Source organism: Lottia gigantea (genome assembly GCF_000327385.1).
Source record: "Lottia gigantea unplaced genomic scaffold LOTGIsca_155, whole genome shotgun sequence".
Lineage (NCBI taxonomy): Eukaryota > Metazoa > Mollusca > Gastropoda > Lottiidae > Lottia > Lottia gigantea.
The window spans coordinates 120417-146402 of record NW_008707882.1 but is presented as its reverse complement, the minus strand read 5'-3'; the positions used below and the strand labels follow the sequence as shown (position 1 = coordinate 146402).

The window sequence follows — 25986 nt, the reverse complement described above, 5'->3', positions numbered from 1 at the left end:
AGAGCTCCTTTTCAATTTGTTCTTATATGTTAATAGAGTCAAACTCTATAGAACAGTTTGTACCCCTCTATAGAACAGTTTGTTCCCCTCTACAGAACAGTTTGTTCCCCTCTATAGAACAGTTTGTTCCCCTCTACAGAACAGTTTGTACCCCTCTACAGAACAGTTTGTTACCATCTACAGAACAGTTTGTACCCCTCTATAGAACAGTTTGTACCCCTCTATAGAACAGTTTGTACCCCTCTACAGAACAGTTTGTAGCCCTCTATAGAACAGTTTGTCCCCTTCTACAGAACAGTTTGTACCCCTCTACAGAACAGTTTGTAGCCCTCTATAGAACAGTTTGTCCCCTTCTACAGAACAGTTTGTACCCCTCTAAGAATATTTTGTCCCCTTCTACAAAACAGTTTGTACCCCTCTACAGAACAGTTTGTACCCCTCTATAGAATAGTTTGTAGCCCTCTACAGAACAGTTTGTACCCCTCTAAGAATAGTTTGTCCCCTTCTACAGAACAGTTTGTTCACCTCTACAGAACAGTTTGTCCCCTTCTGCAGAACAGTTCGTCCCCTTCTACAGAACAGTTTGTTCCCCTTCTACAGAACAGTTTGTTCCCCTCTATAGAATAGTTTGTTCCCCTCTATAGAATAGTTTGTCCCCTTCTACAGAACAGTTTGTTCCTCTCTACAGAACAGTTTGTTACCCTCTACAGAACAGTTTGTACCCCTATTCAGAACAGTTTGTACCCCTCTATAGAACAGTTTGTTCCCCTCTATAGAAAAGTTTGTGCCCCTCTACAGAACAGTTTGTTACCCTCTATAGAACAGTTTGTTACCCTCTATAGAATAGTTTGTACCCCTCTACAGAACAGTTTGTTCCCCTCTATAGAACAGTTTGTACAATTTGTATATTGAATTAGATATGTACCACCAGATGAATACTTGTAGTAATTATTCTTAAGACACATGAGTTAATTATAAGATCTGATTACCTAATATGGATTAATATTACTTCAAGATTATAGATCTATCCTTATTTGATCTTTCCTAATTATAAGGACTGGTTTATACTTGTAAATTAGTAAATTGTTTATTAAACACTTTTATTGCCACTTATCTCTGTTAAAACTTTGGTAAACTGTTCATATTAATGTTTTACTAGTCCTTAGACATGTATAGATACACCTTCACAATGTCAATCTATTACGAACTATGGATTATACCTTGAGTTGTTTGTCCCCGAGTTTATTTAAAACCATTGCAAAAATATCATTTTTATACATTTTCCTTCCTTTAGCACCAAATCAATTCTATTATTCAAATATTTTCTAGGGGTGAACCTTCTCAGACACTCAATGGGAGCTTGTGCCATGAACCACAGAGCTGTCACATTTTGAATTAACATTAACGGTTGTTCCCCCATTATGTCAATCTGTCATCTATTTATAATCTCTGTCTCGGGAGGCTGATGCTGCCACTGGAATGACAGGTGTGGTGCCAAGTAGGGTATGCTTACTCTTCTAGATATCTGATACCACTTTTCATTATGAAATACTTACTCACTTATATATACTTCCATGTGAAAAGTTCATTAACTGCTACCAATGTTTCACCAATATGTTGTTCGTGGATTTCGGGTTTCATTTTGAGGTTTGGATCATTAGTACTTATATAATATATCAATGTTAGAGAACTGGTAAAGACCATGAAATTGTTTTTTAGGACTCAATGATATCATGTTTTATATAATGTATTTAGCTGTCAGTGTTATAGTAATTATGTCAGTAGAACAACATGATAAGATAAATAATACAATGACATTCGAACTAAAAATTAAACCAATGATAAAATATTCTGAAATAAATAGATTATCTATCTGAAACTAGTTTTTATTCTTATCTCTAAAAGAATTGTAAAAAAAGATCAAAGATATCTGCTTTTGTTGAAATGGTAGGAAAATAAGATTTAATTAAGGGATGTAGTCAACTTAAAGGGACAGGTTGGCAATTCATTTCACCAATTGTACCTTAGTCTCAGAAACAGGATTTTCATATTAAAACATATCAGTAATAGTGATCACAACTTACTGTCGAATTGAGCCTTCGATATTCTTGTGCGTCCAGAATTATCCGTGTTTGAAAGTGAAGTGACCGCTTGTCTATTCTTGAGACTTTGCCATATACAGAAAAAGAAAGTGAAATTCCTAGTTTGAGGTATTTTTGAAGGAATTATGTGATTTTTGTACATTTCAAGTTTCCTGAAGATTATTTTCATATTTTCAAGACCCAAATCAACCCCAGTAAATGGCGAATCAGCTGATACAGCTCAATCTCAGCTATGTGTACCACTTTGCTGAATTTAAATCTTACACCTGGTTGCCTTGCGATTAAACAACAATGTACCCAGTTTAAAATTTCATTAATGTCACAGACAGTACAGGTGTTTTATTCTCAACTAAAAATGGTATAAATTTATTCCCTCTTATTCAAAAGAAGTTCAAGATATGATAGTTGTACGTAACCTTGCATGTTAGTTATTAATATTCATATGATTTCTAAGAAATGTAATAAGACTATATTTTTTATTGTTGAAATTGTAATTTAATAGCTATTTATGAGAAAATATTTCATTTAAGTTGGATATTATCTTTAATGTAAAACTTTGATTTGAAAGACAAGTTGTAGACTGAGAATTTTTGTAAATGTTCAAGATTTAACATGTTAAAATAGGTTATATGTAGGCTTCCAGTATTCAGATTATTTCCTCAGCTTTCAGTGTTGAGTTTTTCTTCCTCTTTTCTGAAGAGTTTTTGAACCAAAGACATTTCTAGTATAGGTTAAATCAGATGGAGTGGACAGATCAGATATAGGTTATCTAATGCGGATCTTGGGAACTGGCCCGGTTTTGGCCTCCAAAGTTTCAAATTTCTTGTCATTGAGTTCTTTGCTGCCTGGTGCTGTTTGCTTCCATATACAGTGAACTACCAGAATCAACTGATCCTGTGGACATGGTTCAGGCAAATTAAAGCTACCATTCATTGCCTTGATATGTTGCAGATCTCTTGTGGAATTTTCAAGATAGACTATTTGTAGGGATATATGAGAACTCTTGAATCACATGTTTTTATCCCCCTCATGAATATTTCATGAGCAATATTTAGATTATATTGTGAGTATTATTGAAAACCTGTTTTGTATAATGAAAGTTATTGATAAGAGAAGTTATGTAATGGAGTAGAGATTAAAGCTAGACCAATATTATTATGGTATCTTAGTTAGATGTATGTGAATCAGACCATAAAGAGTATTTTTAGCTTTCATATCAAAATAAATTTATGTTTGTGTTTGTGTTTGTCCTTTATCACACAAAGACATTTGACGAAAGGGAAGTGAAATATCTAGTGTGGAAAGTTTCGATTATTTTAGAATAATTTTAATGTTTGATTTGTTGAAACAATGGTGTGGATTATCAATTTATATTATGATGCAGGTATTATTAAGATAAATATATTATTTCTATTGTTTTATTTTGTATTCTGTTTTCTTATCTTTGTCCTCTAAAAGACGTAGAGTGCTTTTCATACAAAGGAAGAAAATATTTTTAGGAAAAAGGCACAAATTTATCATTTTGAATCATACGTGGATTTGTTAACAGACACATCCAGTAGATTTAGATGTGAACTTGTCACAAGGCTTCAGATGATTTGATTGACTGACTAGACAGAATGAGGGTAGAAAATCTGAAAATATCATGATCTATAATTCACATCAAAGTTTTCACAGTTGAAAATTTGCCATCTTTCAATTTAGTTTTTATTCTTTTTTTCAGAAATATTTTTTTTATGTTACATAATATTTCTGAGTATATCTATTTTGGATATCTATGACTAAGTTTTCAATTAGTGTTATTCATATAATTGTTATGTTGTATTTATTAGTCTCAGGAGATGTTATAGCAGTGATATGTACTAGTCTACAAATCAATATTACATGTTTCTCTTACTCTTTAATTCATATAACTTCATACTCTTAGAAACCACAGCACTTAGTTAAATTATATTTCATAGTTTTGTTTCTATGTACAGGAATGGGGGAGGGGGGCAAAAATGAGGTGTCTTGCCTTAAGCAAGTGCCGAAGCCCCTCAAGGCCAGGGGGCTGATTTGCATCATTCGATTTTGTCAGTCAGGTTTGTAGGACCTTACTGAAATTTGGAATGGTGCAAATCGATGCCATAGTATCTCCAAGCGCTGTTGGAGAGAATAATTCGATCTCAAGCTAATGATTTTGACCTATAAAGAAGTAGTGTGCGAAGCAGACCATGCTTAGTCTTTTAGAAACACCTGATGACCCACTACCATACAACTTTTACTCTCTATTTTGACATGCTTTTTGAGATTTTGATTAACAGAATTAAATAGATCTTACTTGTAAGGATTTTTACAATCTGTATATTTGTATATATTTCAGTGACTAAATGATTGTAGTGGCAGTAAAACGTAAAGACAATATGCCGGATTCCGGCAGTGGAAGTTGGGTGGTCGTCATAGCAGCCTTCTTTTCACAATTTATAATATGTGGTATTACCTACAGTCTTGGTGTTTTCCATGTTGTATTTAAAGATATTTTCAATGAATCACATTTCAACGCATCATGGACCGGATCTATTTTACTCTACGTCACAGCTCTCTCAAGTAAGTAATGTTATATCAAAGTTATATCTTACAGAATCTAATGCCAAATTGATTTGATAAGCTCCTGCATGATCTAAAACAACATACAAAATTTTGAAATTATAAGAATTATATCATATTAAAAGGAACATCCTGCAGAGTTTACGGGCTAATAGATTTTATTGGAACCTGCATAACGAGACCAAAAATTGGAGAAATGAGAGCCATAGTATGAAGGATTGAAAATGAAGGGAAATTGATTCCTTTTATTACTATGACCTATAGAAGCCTAGATTCTGTAGTAAAGGTATTCAGAATTCAGTATACTGAATTCAGAGGGTAAGCGCTGGAATAGGCAATATTTATTTTTCTAGATACGGGTATTGAGGATAAGAAGAGTACACAATATATTGACAATTATATAGTATATATGTATGTTATTTTCAGGCATTATGTTGAGATTTGTCACAAGTTATTGGGGATGTCGTGTTAGTGTTATGTTGGGAGGTTTAATAGCAGCTGCAGGACTATCTCTTGGTATGGTAGTCACTGAGTTATATCAGGTCTATTTAACTTACGGGGTTTTAACTGGTATGTATAGTCATGTATTAACTTTTTCTATTTTTTTTCTGTATTAATCATCCTATACAGTACACTATGTACTCACGGCTTTATAGTATAGAAGTGTGTACAATATAAATAACACACAGTGTAACATCACGATCCTTGTAAGACATTTAGAAGTATCGCAGCACATTAAGAAACAACAGTTTTCTGGATATTAACTTCTATTTATTATTAAACACAATGTTACATTACACATACATGTAAGCTGTTAGGTTTTTTTCTGATATATATAAGGAATATATTTTTTATGGTTAATAATCATTTGAGAACGTTACCTGTATGTGTAATGAAACGTATTTAAATAATAAATAGAAGTTTATATCCGAAACACTGTTGTTTCTTAGTGTAACATCATATTGATATTTATTATGTGTTGATTTTAATAAAAAAGATTCAATTACATGTATTTCTTTACAGGTATTGGTTTTGGGTTGGCATGTTCTCCTTCAATAGTAGCGGTAGAGAAATCATTTTCTAGGGGTAGAGTTAGTGCCCTTAGTGTGGTTGTAGGTGGCGTTGGAGCTGGTATAATTACATTCCCTGTTATTATCAGATATTTACTAGAAGAGTTTGCGTGGAGAGGAACATTATTAATTCTGGCAGGAATTGTATTAAATCTGTGTGTTTGTGGTGCGTTAATGAAACCGTCGCCAGAAGATAAAGAAGTTCGTTTGTTACCTCTGATGTCATGTTTACCTCTACGACATCCTCTATTTCTGGGACTCTGTATCGCAAACCTTTTCTGGAGTTTTGGATCCACAGTAATTTACATGTTCTTGCCCTCGTATGCAATGTCAACAGATACTAGTTTTGAGAGTGCCATCTTCCTTGTGTCATGTGTTGGAATGGCAAGCTTCACAAGTCGTATGATATTCGCCTTTATGGGACATGACAGTACATTAGACTCAATAACTTCCATTATATTTCCTATTGGAATAGGAATCGTAGTCACAGGAATTTTCCCACTGTTATTTAAAGACTTTGCAGGTCAAATCGGATATACCTTACTGTTTGGTTTCTATACTGGGTTTTGGACCACGTTTTTATCTCAAGTATCAAGAGAATTATTAGGACCTGAGTATATAGCATTAGGAAATGGATATTTAATGTTCATGATAGCTATAGGATCTTTGATGGCTGGTCCAGCTACAGGTGAGGACTATTTTTTTTCAAAGAAAGTTAAGCTAATACAGATTGAAACCAAGTTGTCAATTTAAATCTTGCTGTGCTTATGGCAACTAACAATATTGGGCAAATTTGTTGAAACTTTTTTTTTCGCTTTGATTTTACTCTTTTAGCAACATGCAGTGTATCACATGATCCATATTATAATGGATATAGTTGGCCTCACACGATAGCATTCACCAGTTGCATATGGTTGTGAATAAGAAGACCAGTCATAAGTTTCACACATAACACTCTTGCAACTGACTTGTAAGATGTGTTCTGAACTCATGGCCACTTTCAATATCACAATCATATACAACTGGTAATTGCTTTGGTGTGAGGGCATCTTTAATGAAATTAAATTTGCTTTTTCTTATTCCTTTTTCTACAGTTTACATTTCTATTTTCAGCTATGCTAGTCCAAGAGGAAGATGACTTTAAGTATGCTTTTTACCTGGCAGGTAAGTTAAAAATGAATTGAATTTGAAAAAAAATTGAATGGGTTGGTGCCAATTAAGTATAGTCAGTATAGATTGTTTGACAAACTTTGAAATTTCCAATTCCAATTGATTGTTCATGTATTTATTTCATTCTCAGAGCTACCCTACAAATGGGATGTGATCAATTTGGGTCTTTCAAATGGATTTCTTTTTAAACAGAACCTGACACATGTTGTTACTTGTAGAATCTTCAGACAACCTATTTCAGCCTACCTCCCAACTGAATATTTCTATATCACTCTACAATTGATGTATTGAGCACTAATTTAATAGTGGTATTTCTATATCGCTCTACAATTGATGTATTGAGCACTATTTTAGTGGTATTTCTATATCGCACTACAATTGATGTATTGAGCACTATTTTAACAGTAGTATTTCTATATAGCTCTACAATTGATGTATTGAGCACTATTTTAGTGGTATTTCTATATCACTCTATAATTGATGTATTGAGCACTATTTTAACAGTGGTATTTCTATATCGCTCTATAATTGATGTATTGAGCACTATTTTAGTGGTATTTCTATATCACTCTATAATTGATGTATTGAGCACTATTTTAACAGTGGTATTTCTATATCGCTCTATAATTGATGTATTGAGCACTATTTTAGTGGTATTTCTATATCACTCTACAATTGATGTATTGAGCACTAATTTAATAGTGGTAGTTCTATATTGCTCTACAATTGATGTATTGAGCACTATTTTAACAGTGGTATTTCTATATCGCACTACAATTGATGAATTGAGAACTATTTTAACAGTGGTATTTCTAAATCGCACTACAATTCATGTATTGAGCACTATTTTAACAGTGGTATTTCTATATCACTCTACTATTGATGTATTGAGCACTGTTTTAACAGTGGTATTTCTATATTGCTCTACAATTGATGTATTGAGCACTATTTTAACAGTGGTATTTCTATATCACTCTACAATTGATGTATTGAGCACTATCTTAACAGTTGTATTTCTCTTTTGCTCTACAATTGATGTATTGAGCACTATTTTAACAGTGGTATTTCTCTTTTGCTCTACAATTAATGTATTGAGCACTATTGTAACAGTGGTAGTTCTATATTGCTCAACAATTGATATATTGAGCACTATTTTAACAGTGGTATTTCTATATCGCTCTACAATTGATGTATTGAGCACTATTTTAACTGTGCTATTTCTCTATTGCTCAACAATTGATATATTGAGCACTATTTTAACAGTGGTATTTCTATATCGCTCTACAATTGATGTATTGAGCACTATTTTAACAGTGGTATTTCTATATCGCTCTACAATTGATGTATTGGGCACTATTTTAACAGTGGTATTTCTATATTGCTCTACAATTGATGTATTGAGCACTATTTTAACAGTGGTATTTCTGTATTACTCTACAATTGATGTATTGAGCACTATTTTAACAGTGGTATTTCTCTATTGCTCTACAATTGATGTATTGAGCACTATTTTAATTGTGGTATTTCTATATATCTCTATAATTGATGTATTGAGCACTATTTTAACAGTGGTATTTCTATATATCTCTATAATTGATGTATTGAGCACTATTTTAACAGTGGTATTTCTCTATTGCTCTACAATTGATGTATTGAGCACTATTCTACCATTGAGCCCTATTTAGTTTTTTTCTAACTATGTATTTTCTATCTATAGGAGCATGTTTATTATGGAGTTCAGTGATAATGGTACTATTTAAATTTAAAAAGTGTATAGTAATTGATAAACCAGAAGTAAAATCACAGGAGACTAAACAACCGTTAATAGAAGGAGAGGTTGTACCAGAGAAAGAGAAGAATAGTCAATGGTATGATGATGGTATCTTCGTGTAGGTGTTGTCTTTTTTAGTTTCCTTATTTCTGTTAATTTCTGTTGAATATTTCTGTATATAATTGAATTATTGTCTAACAAAAATTAAATTGAAAATTTTGTACCTCATTTGATCAAAACTTGAGCATTCTTTATATTGTTTTGGGCATGATCACTTTGATACTTAAGGCATTTCTGCACTTTTCTGTATATCTTATCTGTAATTGGGAACTATTTGGAACTAATTCTATATAATTTCTGTGTGTAAATCTTTATCTATCATTCAATATTGTATTCTGATATGGTTACTGTATTGTATAAAATTATTATATTTTCTGTAAAGTTCAATATTTCAAGGCTCGTTATTCTATAGCATCAATTCTGGAACTTAAGATGATTGTTAAAGTGATTGTGAAGAGGTTTTCAAATTTATTATGTGTGTTTAGGACACTGATAGCATCAATTTGGACCATTCCAATTTTCAGTCAGATGTCTATGATTACTGCAATTCCACAAAATATAAGTGTTTGATGATGTCACAAATTGCAAAATACTGCAAAAGGCTCTTCGTGATTAGTGACATTATCAAATATTTAGTTTTAGTGGAATTGCAGTAACCACAGACATCTGATTGAAAATTGGAATGGTGGATATTGATGTTATCATTGTCCCAAATACACATACAAAATTTAGAAAACCGCTTTACAATTCCTCTTTACAAGTTCATGTACTAACACATCAGAGTCATTGAATAGTTTCAAGAAGAAGTAGAATACTAATTGTTTTGTGTTATTATAGTTATAGTCTTTAACACAACCTACATATACTACTTGTGACTGTACTCTAATTTAATGCCTTGACAGTCAGATATCAAAAAGAGTAGGTTAATGCCACTGTCCTGGCAAAATTTCCCTCATTGCACACTGCATGTTATAGCCCATTAGGTGCAGAAGAGAGGAACGTAAAACTTCATTTATCATGTACTCTTATCAATGATCATTCCTCACAGATTAGTTCATAGCACTGCTGTCTGGCTTAGAATAAAATATTCAGCACTGTTTCCTTTCATCTCAACAAAATCTGAAAAGATATTATTAACTGGTTTTTTTTTCTAAACTTTTGATGTGTATTGGGATACTGATAAGCATCAATTGGCACCATTTCAGAATTTTCAAGAAGGAAATTAAACCTTTTAAGTAATTTCAATTGGCTATACATTCTAATTGAAAAAAATTTTCAGATCCTCAGAGAAATATTAGTTAGATATGTTGATTGTGAATATAGTAATCCTATAACAAACTAGTTTTTTTATAGTCTCTGTAGATATTTACTAACCTAGCACCTTCTATTAACAGGGAGGCTGTCATTACATCAGTATAGAATAGTGGAATGGTATGGGATGAGTGAAGAATTACCAGGGTAGTATTGATAGTGGTGATTAGTAAGAGTGGTATAGTAGCTTGTTAGATCAACTGATCATGTGGGATTTAAGCAATTTTGTGATGTCATGCTCAAATCTGGATTATACAAATATTGTTGAGGAAATATATATTTTGCACATTTGAACCCAGTTCAAAACATGAACATAAGTCCATTTTATTTTGGGTGGAATAAATACAGCCCCATCGCCAGGAATCAATTGGTGCTGGTGCTTAGATTTTGTACTCAGAAAATTTGAAGAATTAAAGGCTGAGAGATCTTATTTCTGACTATTTGAGGTGTTAAAAACGTACCAAAATATATATCTTTTTGATTTTGTACAAAGACACTGTAGATGAATCATTCTCTGCTGAACTGAAGAATGTTTTGCTGGGGCTTAATTCTCACTTGCTGGCGCCCAGCCCCCACGAACCTCAGCCTAACGACGGGGCTGAATAAATAGAAATTGAAAATTGAAAAGTGTTGCTGTCCATTACTACTTTCACTTCGTGTTCATGTTTTAAATTGGGATCAATATGTTCAAAAATAACTTTGCTAGACTAAACCTCCATTTTAACCTAATTGATAGGTTAGCTGTTACAGCATCTGGGATACTTATTGTTTCTATTTTGTATTTATTTGTAGTTTTTGTAAATTTTTATTGAGAAATCGTGCTTAAAATAGAGTTTGACATCACAATGACTAGCTTTGAAGGGATGGAAATGTTTTGAAAATAAAGTATTATATGTGTATTGCTCATTTAGTTATATATATTTGGTTACCCTGACAAATCTAACACTGCCTGTTTCTTAGACATGATATATGGATGAGATATTGGCACATTTAGAGTCAAGACATAAAACATCACTTCTTATCGGACCCAAAAGTTGGTTGAAGGAACTCCCATAAAAATTGACCTATATTCCATTCGTATATCAGGTCTGGGGGAACGGCTAGGGCTAGATTTGTTGGGCTATTATTTGGCATGATATGAAATGATAAGCTATGTAGTGGTCACTGGTCATAATAACATGGAATTTGACTTTCTAATGTCCAGAAGTTTAATTGTGTGATGTTTGAGAATCGTGGGTTTTTATCAGGAACATCCTAACTTAAATGTTCCTCAAACTATATGAGATTATACTGAGGGATAAATCATTATTAAAACCAAACAGTTGCTAGGAGTAATCGATAATTAAAAGAATTTTTAGGTTTATGGCAATGAGTATCCAATTTAAACATGTGTATATTAGATAATACATTGGCTATTTGGATTATTTAAACCTCTCAGTATAGATTTACACAAATTGATGAAAGGTTCAGATATTGTTAAATAATTCCAATTTTCAATACTGTATATATGTATGTATAGTACACAGTTTTTTTTAAGGAATTTGTCAAAATACTTATATCCTAGAGAGTAACATATTGTTTATTAAAGGAATACTAACTCTTAGAATGGACATACATTTTAAGGCTCAAACTTGGTCAATACGAGTATTTATACATGCTGGACTTGCCAGGTGCCATGACTAAGGAATATAATCTCTATATAACAATATATCCTTTAAACTAAATAATTATTTAATAAAAATTTAATGGATTATTGCCTAATTTTATGGATTTATTGGATTATAGGGGGGTTCTTTGGTATAGCTTTGACACCTACATGTCCAGTGAGGAATAAAGACTGAAGTTTAAAAATTTCAATTTTGTTGGTCATCCTAACAGGTAGTATACCTTTAAGTTTCTTTTATCTCATTTGCCTGATATTAATATAGTGTGTAGAATGTTAAAAAATTATAATAATTTGGTTTTGAAATTTAATGTTCAATATTATGATAGAAAAACATTAGACCTACATAATAACATAGCTACGTAGATCTAATGTGTATAATTTATAAAGTATTTGTGATATAAAGATGATCTATATTTATTTACCTGTACATAGTTTATATTACACAGTGTCATCAAGTCTTATAGTATATTTTTACTATTACATCTAACTTTCAGTTTGCCAAGGGAAAGAGAAAATTTTGAAGGCAGAACTGAATCTGGTCCAGCTTTGAGCCAGACATTTTGAAATTTCTAACCATATATAGAGGGAAATAATTGCCTATGAATTGCATCTTGACAATTCTGTGGCCTTTACTCCGCCATATTATCTAATTATTCATAGAAACACAACTATAATGGGTTAATATTAACAAATATTTACAAAGAAAACTACAAAGAAGTTAGATGAAGCATGAAATTATTGTCATACTCTGCTGACTATCCATAAGGTTATTTTTTAGTTTTGAAGCAGAAATTCGAAAGCAAACTGAGTAGCAATGTTGGTTTTTAATCAAAAGATTATGGTAAACAAAATTTTCTAAAAAATATCTTCAGCAGGCCTTATAATTCACTTATTAAGAGAATCCATGACTTGATCTATAAACCTTTCTCAATCAATTTTCAGTCATAAAACTAAAACTGTTGCTTCTTCTTTTTGTTTGGTACAAAAGATCTTTTTACAGTTCATGTAAGGGATACTGAAAGTTCCTAGTTGTACCATTCAAAGTCTCATTGCTGGTTCCTGTAGTTCCAGAAAGTCTTCAAGTCAAGTAGAATTCGCCCTATTGATATCATAGTCTGGTCAAGTTTCTCTGGAATTACAGGAACTGAAAATGTCAAATTGGAATAAAGTAGAGTATTACTTCTACTAATTTTCAGAATGATGGCATTGAAATATCATAAAATACTCAAAGTTAAAAGAATTGAGTCTAGAAGTTGTTTTTAGTGGCTTTGTTTCTAAATAAATTTGAGAGCATGATGGTAAAATAGAATCTGTATTTTCTGTGATACCAGCCCAGCGTTACAGTTTTCTCTAATAATAGTAATATAGTTGATTATATTTGAATACTAATTACTATGTATTTGTAAATATTTGTGCCAATAGTTATTGATCAATGCAATTTTAAAACAGTGTTTTTTTAAGTATTATATTATAGTGTACTGTTATTATTTTAATACTTATCATTATAATATTGTCTCTTTATTATAAAGGTATTTACTCTACCAGAATTATTTAATACGCGGTTATTCAAAACAAAAAAAATATCTGGTCCTCGGGCCATAGCTAAGGAATACGTCCCCCCCCCCTCACCTCCCATCCCCCACAAGTGAATTACTTGTTGAGTCACAGAGTTGAGCCCCCCTTCATAAATTCAATTTCTTTTCAAACTAATGTACAAATACAATCAGGCTTGACTTAGCCTTCATTGATAATTTTCTTATTTTAAGAATGACTAGAAAAAAGGTTGAAATATATCAAGGTCATGTGATAATTAATCTGTTTCAATGAAAATTAAAATTTGTTATTAGGTATTTGTTAATCACATGCAGTAGAATATTCTGTGGTTATTCAGAATTTTTCTCTTCCTATAATCTGGACATTATTTAAATTTTATTGCTGCATTTAATTGTAAATAGTTTATTGTAAAGAAACTAATAAAACTTTAAGAAAAATGTTTTTGTGTATTTTTTACTGGAGACTTTAGTAGCTTTTGAGAATTGTGCGTCTGTCACCAAAATGGTCAAATCAGCAAAGACTCTTTTCGTGAAATGATAAAAAAAATAAATTCACTGTGGTAGGAGAGTACAATTATAAGAGAATATCAAAGGTTATTCACTGAGCTAGATACCTGTGAGCAAGTTTTCTTGGACAAATTATTTGTTGTCTGAAGTAGCAAATTTAAGCGTAATACGGTTCAAGGGAAGTAACCCCATTTAACGGTACCTGAACATCCGGGTTTTCTATGTTAATTAATTATTTACAGGAACCATTTGCAGGAAATCTGTGAAAAAGTAAATATAAGAAGTATAAAAGTATTGTTAGCCAGAATAAATTTAAAAAGGTATGCTTTTATCCAAATATTTGTGGCCACTGTAATAAGAGTGACAGATTTTGCGATTATTCCTACTGTATACTCATTGCTAGTATCACTTATATTATTAGCCCTACGAGAGACGTCAATGAAGGGGTGGGTGAATAATCGAATCGAATATTTGCAAAATTGAACAGTTCGCTTTATTTTATTAATTTATATTTAATGAACATTTTGTAAGTCTTTTTTGTACGTTTGCTATTACCAATTACTCTAGGCTACATTATCTCTTATATTTCTATTGGCAAGACTAGACAGTATTAGGCCTAGAACTACTACTAGGTTTGATTAGAACTAGTAGACCTACTTGTATTAAGAAGGGCAATACCATACACAATGAGGGAAATTTCGCATTAGCTTACTCTTTTTCAATAACCAACTTTTGAGGGATTAGTGCAAAAAATCCAAAGGCCAAACTGCCAAAGGTATTATCTCGACCTGTGCCAGGATTGAACCTTGGACCTCAAAGTGCACAGTACGTTCTGACAATATGGCACTATGTTTTATGTTTTTATCTTACAGGAAATATTAAAAGAGTAATATGGATACAATAATAATGGAAAGCTCTGTGATAGTAATGAGATAAGATGTGCCCAGAAAGTCTTGGTAGGCTTACTTTAAACCGTCACCACGCCTACCAACGTCAAAATTAAACAAAACTTCAACATGTTGATCAATCGTAAGACAAGTTTTAAAGATAGCATGCCGATAGCGGACTACGGGGCCGATGACAACATGATGGATAATCCTGATATAGATTGGGTGAATAAACAGTCGGTCCGCTATCTCTTTCATTTCTGTGCCATGATGAGCATGCTATCTGTCAGTATGAACACCCCCAAGACGTTTGAACTACTACCAGCGTTGATGTACGTCACCTTTACCATAGATATGGTCATCACATTCATCTTTACTGCGGAGATGATTGCCAAGATGCATATCAGAGGAGCTTGGAAAAATAGATATCGGGTATGTATATAGATCTAAAATAGCCTGTAATATAGATTTAATTTTACAAATGATAAAACTGGTTTTTTTTAATTATTCATTTGATTGTCTGTAGATAGTCTTAGTTGTACTGCAAACATATTGACCCATACTGTTTTTATCAAAAAAGCATCTAATCGTTTGAAATGAGGCCAAAAAAATATTGTTTTAGCAGTTGCAGTATGGGTGTCTAGGCAAAATTTCCCGCATTGCAAACAGCATTATGCTGCCTGTCTCATAAGCCCATTCAGTTGCAGAGAAGTAAAATATAACACTCCATTCATTTGATTTTTGGTCTATAATCTTACAGTTGAGTATATATATTTCAGAGTGAAGCCCCGTACCTCCGAGATAGATGGTGTCAGTTTGATGGAGTAATGGTTTTATTTCTGTGGACATCAGTTGTTTTACAGGTCAGTATTATTAATTTTATTATATTAGAGGGGGCAGAGCCTAGAGAGTAATTGTGGGTCTGGCTGTAGCACAGATTAGAGGTTAGAGTGTCAGAATCTTAACATTTGGTCATTTGCTTGATTATGTTGAACAACTGGTAAATGTGGGTTCTAATCTCAGTGTGTGAAAGTCTGGTGACTTTGAATAAACCAGGTTTCCTCATTATTCCAGTCGATCCAGCTGTGGCTGAAGGTGATTGCTATATAAAAGTGATCACTTGAACAGGATTCACTGTACATAGTTTATTTATTTTAACAGGTATTTGAAATAACCAATAGAATACCACCCAATTCTCCAGGATCAGCATTACGTATCTTACGATCACCTCGACCACTACTTATTGTCAGAGTCTTTAGAGTCTTCCTCAAATTTGAACTGCCACGAAACAGAATCAATCAGATCTTCAAGTAAGTGACCAGTAGGACTAGATATTCTTTATGTTTCCTGTGTGTAAATTGTTATGGATCTCCTGTTTTGTGTCATTTAATAATATACCAATCAAAATAAAGGTCTATTCAATAAATCTTGTCCTTACTATGTGTGATGTATTCAAATTTAAAATTTGAAATACAAAATAACAGTTCAGTGATACATTGGTAGCAGCAAATGAACTATTTATATGAGAAATTATATCAATTATAAATTATGCATCATGTCCTAATCTGACACTATTGGTATGTATATGTAAATGGTAACCTTATATCTATGGAGAAATTCTCAGCAATTTTTGAAGAAAAAAAAATTTCTAACAGGTGAAATATAGATGTATTATATTTTGATTTTTTAGGCGATCAAGTCAACAGATTTATAATGTCACCATATTCTTCCTCTTCTTTATGTCTTTATATGGTATTCTGGGAGTACAGTTTTTTGGTGAAATGCAACATCATTGTGTTAAGAATGGTACTGATCTCAAGTAAGTCATTCATACTGTTATTATTTCATGATTATAATAATTTGAAACTATTTCTCCATTGATAATGATAATGATATTATCGTCAAATCTTTGTCAAAATGTTTTTCTGTAGCTGCATTTAGGGTTAATCTCTTCAAAGTAAGGTAGAGTTATTACAATTTCATTTCAAACTGTCCATGTTATTGGTTGGAAAGAAAGCATCTTCTTGAATCATATTAAAGGACCTCATGGAAACCTAAACCAGTCACTATGGGCTGTTGTCTGTCATTGATTTCTAACTATTGGCCAGTGTCTGAAGTCATGTCTTTTGGAACACTTATGATGCCTTTATTGAATTAATAGGCTATTTTACACCAGGTTCAAGAAGTTCTAGTGATATAAACAGCAATGGCTCTAAATAATAACAAATTCCAATTCTCAGAAGTCAGATCAGTCTATTGAGTCTGTTTTGAGAAGTTTTCGAAGACCACCTCTTTGAATAGAAACAATTCTCAAAATGCCTGCCTATTTACTTTAGTAAAACTCTGTTATGAGAACCGTTCTGAGAATGGATGACATTTGTGAAATGAAGTGGTTCATGATTAAGTGTTTTGTTATAGGAATGTGACTGTTTGGGATCTAGCTGTACCAGATACCTACTGTTCTCCAGATCCTAGTTTTGGTTATCAATGTAAGAATGGCATGGTTTGTGAATACCTAGATTTACCTAAAGAAATTATGGGATTTAATGGTTTTGATATGTTCAGTAAGTAGAATCAGAGATATTGAGGTCAAAGACTGAATGAAAAAAAAAAAAATTTGCCAAATGTTTCTAGCACTGGAATTACTTAAGCTGTAGTGCAATTTGAGTTAAAATGAAATACAGGTGGGTCTGGGTGGATACAGTATACATAATTGAAAAAAAAGGATTTTCAACAGTTTGGTTGTCTGCTTCAAAAGTGAGTTATTTGCCTCCATTATGCTACAGCCTTGATAACATAAAACATGAGACCTCCATTGAAGAGGTGTTGCTGAAACATATCAATAACAGGAGCAATCATCAATTCTGTTGTATAAAAGAAACTTAATTAATGATCTATATTTCAGCTACCAGCATATTTACTGTCTATCAAGCTGCCTCTCAAGAAGGTTGGGTTTTTTTAATGTACAGATCAATAGATAGTTTACCAGCATGGAAATGTTTTCTCTATTTTATATCCTTAATTTTCTTCCTGGCCTGGCTTGTCAAGGTGAGTTTCTTTCTTACCATTTTGAAGAAACATTCAGGTTTATGATGGTGTGAGATCAAGTTCTAAGATTCGCTTGCTTTTCAGACAACTGATTTGATAACACAAGTTCTTAATCAGTGACGTTTCCAGAAAAGAGGCTGACCGGCTTTTCCCTCCCCACCCTCCCTCCAAAATCTTCATCAATTTAAGATTAGCCTGTGGCCCCCTGGAAAATTTTTCGGCCCCTGTAAAGCCCCCTTAACCTAGTTTACACTGTTCTTGATATACTTAGCTAATGTGAACTGATATCCGCCATCTAATTAAAGACTAAATTCTACAGTGGCTAGGCTGCATCTAAATTAAATGAAAGACCTCTTTTCAATGTTTGACATTGTACAAAGTTTTTGATAGTAAATATGATAATGATGTATGTGATGATTTAATTGTAGAATGTCTTTATTGCTGTTATTATTGAAACCTTTGCTGAAATTAGAGTTCAGTTTCAACAGATGTGGGGATCAAGAGGTAGTGCTGCTCAATCAGATTCTTCACAGGTAGGACAATAGCTATTCTGACATGATAGATTTGCAATTTTACTTTTAGAGTATAATGCTATCTCAGTAAGACTTGAGCCTTGAAAATGATTGCCTCATAATGAAACTAATTGTGCTTAAATCGTATACTGTATAATTGCGAATATAATGCGCACCACTTCTTACTATCCAGTAATTTTGAAAAATCTTCGAACAGCTTTACATGAACAGATTCACTCATTAAACTTTTTGGTATACAAGTAATTTGATTCCAAGGTAAGAAGGTGAAGTTTTTCTTAAAGTAAGTAGTGTAAAATTGTAAAAATAATGCGCACCCCCGCTTATCATCCAGTATTCTCTTAAACGTGTTCTTACAGGTAAAATGTTTTGATATCTTTGATTGTAGGTGATTCAATCAGATGGTGAATCATGGAAGTTAGTTATAATGGATGAAAATAAAACTAAAGGTCTGGCACCAGATGCTCTGACAGCCCTGGTCAAATCTAATCTGTTTCATACTTTAATATTAATACTAGTATTAGCTGCTGCTATAACAGAAGCCAGTCTTCATTTTGATCATAAAACTAAAAATCCTAAAGACACCCTTGATAATTTCTATTATTCAGAGGTAAGTATGGTTTTATGAATTTCTGTTTACTTAGAGAAAGTGTTGGTTCAACAAGCACTAGATAAAGCATTGGTTAGTATCTAAGTGTTTTCTAGGGTAATGCCATTATCCACATTTTCGGGGCAACTATTTGGTGGTGCTTAAAGTTTGCTCATGCATGCTTTGAAGATCTTGGATGAGTTCAACTTTCAAAATATTTCACCAAGTGGTTATTGCCCTTGTTATAGGTATAATGGATTGAAATCTATATATTGTACCTGTGAAATTTATCCCTCAGGAAGAACTGGTAAAGTACAAGTAGTGAATTGTATATTTAATATATTGTAGGTGATATTTACAGTATTATTTGATCTAGAAGCTGTATTAAAGGTCTGGTGTTTAGGTTTATCTGGGTATTTAAAGAGATCATTACATAAGTTTGAATTAGTATTAGCTATAGGAACTACACTTCATGTTATACCAGGTTGTTATAGGTCACCTTTAACTTACTTCCAGGTAGGATATCATATAACATTAACTTTTTATTTGGCGGGGAAAATTTTCAGCGGGTAAAGGTATTCCTATGGGTACTAATTGCACTATTAAAAAAAAAAAAGGTTTTAATGATAAATTTAAGACATATAGTAAGAACTGTTTTCACTAGGATGATGAAGATCAGCTGGTCCTTGGCCAAATCTTCTTGGGGAATGATATCTGCTGGATTATCTGTACCCATTAACAGCTGGGTAAACTGGAATAATGAGAAAAGATGACTTATTCAAGGTCACCAGACTTTCATATTAGAACCCATGACTACCAAACCAATGGAGTCATTCCAACGATCTATCTGACTTGTCTACAAGTTTCTTCTCAAATAAGACATTTCTAATTTAATATTTGTAGGTTTTACGAGTAGTAAGGTTAATCAAAGCATCACCAATGTTAGAGGATTTCTGTTTTAAGGTTTGTTTATTGTTAAAACCTTTATGATATATATGGAATATCAATTTATCAGTTCAAAAAAATAATAATTTGTCTAGTTATAAGTAACTTTCACCTGACGATGATGACAATGTAAATTGTGTAAAGACGTTGTTTATAATAAAACTAAGGAACAATATACCATAAACTTTTGTTCTATTATTTAATATCAACTCTTTTTCTAAATGGCGCCAAAGGATTATTAAGATTATAAATGATAAGATTAGTTGTATTTGACTATTGTAGATATTTGGACCAGGTAGAAAGTTAGGAAGTTTGGTATTATTTACTATGTGTTTATTAATCATAGCCTCCAGTATCTCTCTACAACTCTTCTGTTTTATCACAGACTTTGAAAAATTTGAGACTTTCCCACAGGTAAGTTATATTGTCTCTCTTTTTATCATTATTTTCTCAAATTTAAATTTCGTGAATTTTCTTTTGTACAGTGCACTCATTAGGATGAGGAAATTCTGGCCAAATTCTCGAAACAATCTTAGAGCTAGGATGTCCTAGAATCAATGTTAAATGATAAACACCTAGGACATCCTAGCTCTAAGATCGTTTCGAGAATAGGTGGCCTGGATTTTGGCATTGCAGTGCAGGACAGTAAATATTTATTGAGTGCTTTCTTTCATGACTATTTATGGAATTGTATTGTATCCCTTTAAGAAAATGCAGATGATTGGGATATTAAATTTAGCTCCTACTATGTAGATGGCTTCTTTTTGAGAAAATAAATACTGATAGAAACTGTTGGGCTATATTGTGCAGATTGAAAGAATTGGATATTAGTAATCTTATTAATTCTATCTTGTATTTAGTACAGAAGAAATTAAATGTTATATAGTTAATTTTTTTTTCTGTAAAGTAGGACTCAATACTAATTGTTTTATTGTAATTATAATTTCAATTTTTCATTTCATACAATGATTGTAAATTTTTTGTAGTTAAATTTTTGTTTTATATATTATTTTTTGCTATTTCCATGGCAACAGGCTTTACAGTGTATGTTTCAAATCCTAGTACAAGAGGGTTGGACGAATATATTAGACGATATAATGGATTCAGTTCCCTCCCCTGTCCTAGCATTTATCATAGCAGGCTATTTTTATCTTTACCATCTGTTTGCTACCTTGGTGAGTAACCATGGAAACGAATAGCATGGTAACTCGGGTTGCTAAGATACTAATGTGTGGATGGGAGTAGTTTTTAATAGTAGAAACTAACCTTTTCAGTTTTGATGTGTTTTTGGTTTATATTTGCTCTCTAACAATGCTCTTAGTTTTTTAAATCTAACATTAATGTGAATTAGCACATCATCTTTCAAGTATTAAATTTTTCTGAAAGAAAGAGGTGTTGATTTGGTCATCTTGGCATGATTTTATTTTTTTTGATAGAATTTACTTACTTTGATTGACTGAATATGAACTTGTTTTGATTTGAAAACAAGGTCGGAATTTCACCATGAAAAATATTGAGTTTACAAAGAGTCTACCATCAGTGTTAAACAGCTGCTCAGCTTTCAAAACTTTTGTCACAAAACCTTTGGTCTTTCCATCAGTTACCTCATATTACACGACTCGTGGAAAACAAGAAAATGCAACAATGAACCCATGGCAGGCGTGTTATAAACTGGATTGCGTTATGAAGTCATAAAGCTGACTGCAGAAGAGCAGAACGTAAAACTCCATTCATTTCATTTAAAGTTGTTCTGTTTGGGCAATGATGTAAAAAACGAGTTGATATTCAGTCAATGAATAACATTTCTCATTTTCATCCTCTCATTTGATTCTATTTTGATATTCTTCTCTCTTCTCTGACAGGCCTTTATGTCCATGTTTCAAATTTTGACTCAGAAAGGTTGGATTGATGTCATGCATATAACAATGTGGAAAACAGGAAAAGTGGCAACACTTGCTGCTATTTATTTTATTTTCTACCATCTTTGTGTGACTTTGGTGAGTAAACATTCACACAAATATCATCGGCACTAGTCATCTATGTTGTATTTTCAGTTGCCATAGTAACATATTTTGTCAGTAAAACTCAACTACAGTCTGCTTTTATTTTCTCAATGTGTGAAAGATATTGATCAATGACAGAATTGGTTGTAACATAGCCAAAGACTTTTTCAAAATTTGCTTGTCATTTGGCATAAATACTCTATAGAAATGATTGTTAGGTTCCAGAGTCTGGTTTCACATAGAATATTAAAATTACTTTGTATTCCACACAAAATTCCTATGAAAAGATTATTTGAGGTACTGTGCCCTGATGATTTGACTAAAGCCAACACACATGATGGTTGTATATGAAGGAAGGAAGACAGAGATAAATAAGCCTTCAGAAATAAAGGCATTGGTGAAAGAATGAAGGAGACATTATAGAATTGGGTGTAATATTTTGAAAAATGATGCGAGAAATGTGTAAAAGAATGGTTGATTGATTGAAGAAATTGTTTGATATTACAAATCTTTGTACATTTTCAATTTGTGAGAAAATAAAAGCAGATTGGTTTAGACAGCTACAAAATATGTCATGATAGATTGGCCTATATATATATATATATAAGAGTAGAATTGTAATACATGCCGTTTTATTTTAGATATAATTAAATTAATCAAGTGTAAGTTTTAAGTTCCTTTTCATTTTGTTTCATCACCGATTATTTATATTAGTCACATTAATATGCTTTTATTAACCCCTCGCTCCCCATTTTTTTTTTACGAAAAACCCTTTATTGGATTAAGAATTGAGTTAATTGAAAAACAAATAAATTTATTCTTTATATGATAAAAATTTCATCACAAATTTGTAATCTCAAAAAGGTCTTAAAATCATAAAAAAAAAAAATGTTTGATAATGAGAAGACATTACTTTTGATAATATTTCATATTTTGGATTAACTGCGGAACAAAATATAAGAATTGGCTATCTTCCTTACCGTGCATTATGATGTACAGAAAATATTCATCAAATCACCTTTGCTTTGAAGCATACTGATAATGAATATGATAAACAAAATATAAATTTATAATATGTAATAATATAACCAAGCATTTTGTTCTTATAATTTTCTTACTGCACTTTCTATTTTGCTTATTTTCTTGGTTTATGACTTCTTTTGATTCACTTTCTATATTCAAGCATGCCCTTTTCTTCATTTTTATGCATTTTAATTTTACGATTATTTAGAACAAACATATTCATTACTTGATATGATTAATTGAATTATATGGTATATAACTATATAGTAGGTGGTATTACTAAACTGTGTAATCATTATATACTCAAGATAGACAATGCATATATGAAATCATCATAATAGTATTTTATTTAAAATGGGGAAAGTCACATATAAAGGCTAATTTAAACTTGCTATGTGCTTTAATGAGCAAAGAGAAACAAATTATACAGATATTACCAAATGTTGAATTTCATTAGTTTCTTGTATCAATATCCAGAGGCCCACAATTTCTTTAAACTGATATATGACAAGATTTAAATGCTTATCAGTTCTCAAATTGAAATGTCATAGAGGGGACCTTATTGTGGTTACATATTGAAGGTATTTGTATGGTTATAAGCAGGATATGCTGTACATTATGAATATATTATGATATGTGTATAATATTATAAATGATGATTGTAGATTGTTATCAGTTTATTCGTTGCTGTTATTCTGGATAATTTAGAAATGGATGAAGATATTAAAAAACTCAAACAGGTGTGTGCGATATTCTTACAAATAGTTCTGGAATTTAGTTAGTTGTTTCACAATTTTCAAGTAAGCTACTATTTTCGGTATAGCGATTAATGGAAATGTAATTTTTAAAGTGGCAATTTTTATTCTATGGTTTTCAGCTGAAAGCTCGAGAACAAAGTGCTGATACCAAAGATATGTTACCATTAAGACTGAGAATATTTTCTACTTTCTCGTAAGTATTTAGTCTTTATTCAACTCGGATATAACATGGTTTAGTATGTTTTATAACATACAAATGATACAAAAGATCATGACATATAGAAGTTACTTGCTGTGATTGAAGGGTGGAGCTATTAGCATAACGAACTGTGGTCAATAAACTTTTTCTTTTTTTGCCTTAAAATCCATTTAAAAATGTCTTTACTTCAAAGATCAAAGATATATATGATATAGCCACATAATGTTATTTTTGCCTTTCATTGCATTACATATTCAGCAACCCAGGGATATAAGCTGGACCATATTATGCTTTTTTTTGTCTATTTATTTGTAGAAATCATCCCCAGATGGTAAAAGTCAATAAGATGACCAGTGAGTTTAATATATCAGATATCAGAGAGAGTTTTATGAGACAGTTTATGGAGCTAGAGTTAAACCTGGTGGTTGATACACAAGACAGTCAGGACAGTGAACCTCCCTGTATTAAAACGTCTAATTTACCTCTAGTTAAAAATACAACACATGAAGTTAGAAGTGGAGGTGTTATTGAGAAGAAGAGTGGTATAACAGGTATTGTCAGGTTAGTTAATGTTAAAGTATATATTTATCAAGCTTATTTTCTATTTTCGGCGGATAAGTTTGGCTTTTACTTGTACTTGACAGTTGTAAATGGAAACGACTAAATGTGAAATGGCAATTCTAGCTTACATCGTTGATGGTATCAGAAGTATAAATCCAGCTTTAGACATGTAGACACTTGTAACAATGACTATATGATATATTTGTAGAGATTCAAATCAACAGAAAGGAGGAAGTGGAGGATCAGCTCAGATGGTAGCAGCTGGTCCTAAAGCTTTATCTTTACTGGGACAACAACATAATATCAGGATGGAAAGAAGGTAAAGAACCTGTGTCTAGCACACTGTGAAAAGTTTGATTTAACTAATCTAGATAGATTTCATGTTAATGACAAGGTCAAATACCACGCTATTGTGGATTTTGGTATCAAATAGAGAAAAGATTACTTCTAAATCTAAAGCTATCAAAACAATTTTCATGCATAGGGTTTATGATTGGCAAATTGATCTTTGTGTTTAAGTAATGCTTGTGTGATTTTGTGTTTAATTATTCTGGCAACTATTGTTGTTATTTGAAGGTCAATGAGAGGATCAAGACCAGGTAGTATCAAGATTAAATCATATCCTACTCTGAAAGAAAATGGTGATGTTATGGGACTACAGACTGCCACTATGGTTGGAAGGAGAGCTGAAGATTTTGATATCAAAGTTTGGCAACAGAAAAAACAACAAGCTGAGATTAAAAGGTAGCCTACCTAAAAATTGGTTAAAAATATTAAATATAACGACCTTTTTCTCAAAAACTTGACTAAGATAAAAAACAAAAAAAAAACAAATCAGAAATTCAGTGATTTGATTGCAAAATTCTGATCAATATTAAACCTATTTTAGTTATTTTCCAATTGGCTGACACCAACGCCAAATGACGTGAAGTTAAGTTTTGGAGAAGAATGCCCCTAATCTTTAAGGCAGTTAGACCAATCTGTTATGAAATCAGTTGCCAAATAAAAAAAAAATATTTCATTTTATGATAAGAAAATTTGTGTTTTTTTTGTGTGTTTTTTTAACAACATCTACAACCTCTGAACCTGTATATTTCCAGAAACCAGATTGTAGAAGATCTACGAGAGAACCATCCATATTTTGACATGCCATTATTTTTTATTGGTCGTGAATCAAAGCTTCGAAAAATATGTCAGTTAATCGTCGATGCTAAATATCATTATAAAAGACAAGATGCTGTGATGGGTAAAAGTAAAAATAAATTTAAAACATTACAGTAAGTAGCTCTTGATTTTACAAAAAATTTATATTTTACATTATTTAAATCATGTATTGATTTAGATTAAAGTAAAATCTGTTAGAATTTATTCATTGATTGTAATGTTTATTTTGATATATTCAGATTTATAAACATTGATCATATTCTCTAGTAAACTGTTAGGTCTAGTAAACTATACTATGTATATTCTTTAGTAAACTGTAGGTCTAGTAAACTATATTATGTATATTTTCAGTAAACTGTTAGGTCTAGTAAACTATATTAGGTATATTTTCAGTAAACTGTAGGTCTAGTAAACTATATTATGTATATTTTCAGTAAACTGTTAGGTCTAGGAAACTATATTTTGTATATTTTCAGTAAACTG

The 25986-nt window shown here is 31.8% G+C and overlaps 3 protein-coding genes across 3 annotated transcripts in view; all 3 read left to right on the top strand.

Annotated features, from left to right (window-relative positions):
• Positions 1 to 4640: 4640 nt before the first annotated feature.
• On the top strand, positions 4641 to 10972 carry LOTGIDRAFT_205225 (hypothetical protein). The gene is made up of 6 exons (XM_009050776.1): positions 4641 to 4688; positions 5115 to 5258; positions 5712 to 6446; positions 6872 to 6922; positions 8646 to 8817; positions 10154 to 10972. The coding sequence occupies exons 2-6, from the start codon at positions 5120 to 5122 to the stop codon at positions 10176 to 10178; spliced, it is 1122 nt and encodes a 373-aa protein (XP_009049024.1). The 5' UTR covers positions 4641 to 4688; positions 5115 to 5119; the 3' UTR covers positions 10179 to 10972.
• A 4481-nt stretch (positions 10973 to 15453) lies between these two features.
• On the top strand, positions 15454 to 18889 carry LOTGIDRAFT_141037 (hypothetical protein; the record flags this gene model as incomplete). Its single annotated transcript, XM_009050775.1, has 7 exons — positions 15454 to 15546; positions 15845 to 15993; positions 16374 to 16502; positions 17102 to 17247; positions 17589 to 17731; positions 18160 to 18264; positions 18650 to 18889. Coding segments are annotated over 7 exons (1005 nt in total), but the record flags the coding sequence as incomplete, so codon positions are not given.
• A 393-nt stretch (positions 18890 to 19282) lies between these two features.
• The window catches only part of LOTGIDRAFT_225940 (hypothetical protein), a gene marked incomplete at its 3' end in the record, with an annotated part of 22665 nt that continues 15961 nt past the window's right edge, over positions 19283 to 25986 (top strand). The window contains exons 1-10 of the mRNA XM_009050774.1: positions 19283 to 19366; positions 19754 to 19813; positions 20078 to 20209; positions 21658 to 21792; positions 23487 to 23561; positions 23699 to 23772; positions 24094 to 24339; positions 24548 to 24658; positions 24916 to 25083; positions 25440 to 25616. Coding sequence (XP_009049022.1) covers positions 19790 to 19813; positions 20078 to 20209; positions 21658 to 21792; positions 23487 to 23561; positions 23699 to 23772; positions 24094 to 24339; positions 24548 to 24658; positions 24916 to 25083; positions 25440 to 25616 — 1142 coding nt within the window. The 5' untranslated portion in view covers positions 19283 to 19366; positions 19754 to 19789. The remainder of the gene's footprint in view (positions 19367 to 19753; positions 19814 to 20077; positions 20210 to 21657; positions 21793 to 23486; positions 23562 to 23698; positions 23773 to 24093; positions 24340 to 24547; positions 24659 to 24915; positions 25084 to 25439; positions 25617 to 25986) is intronic.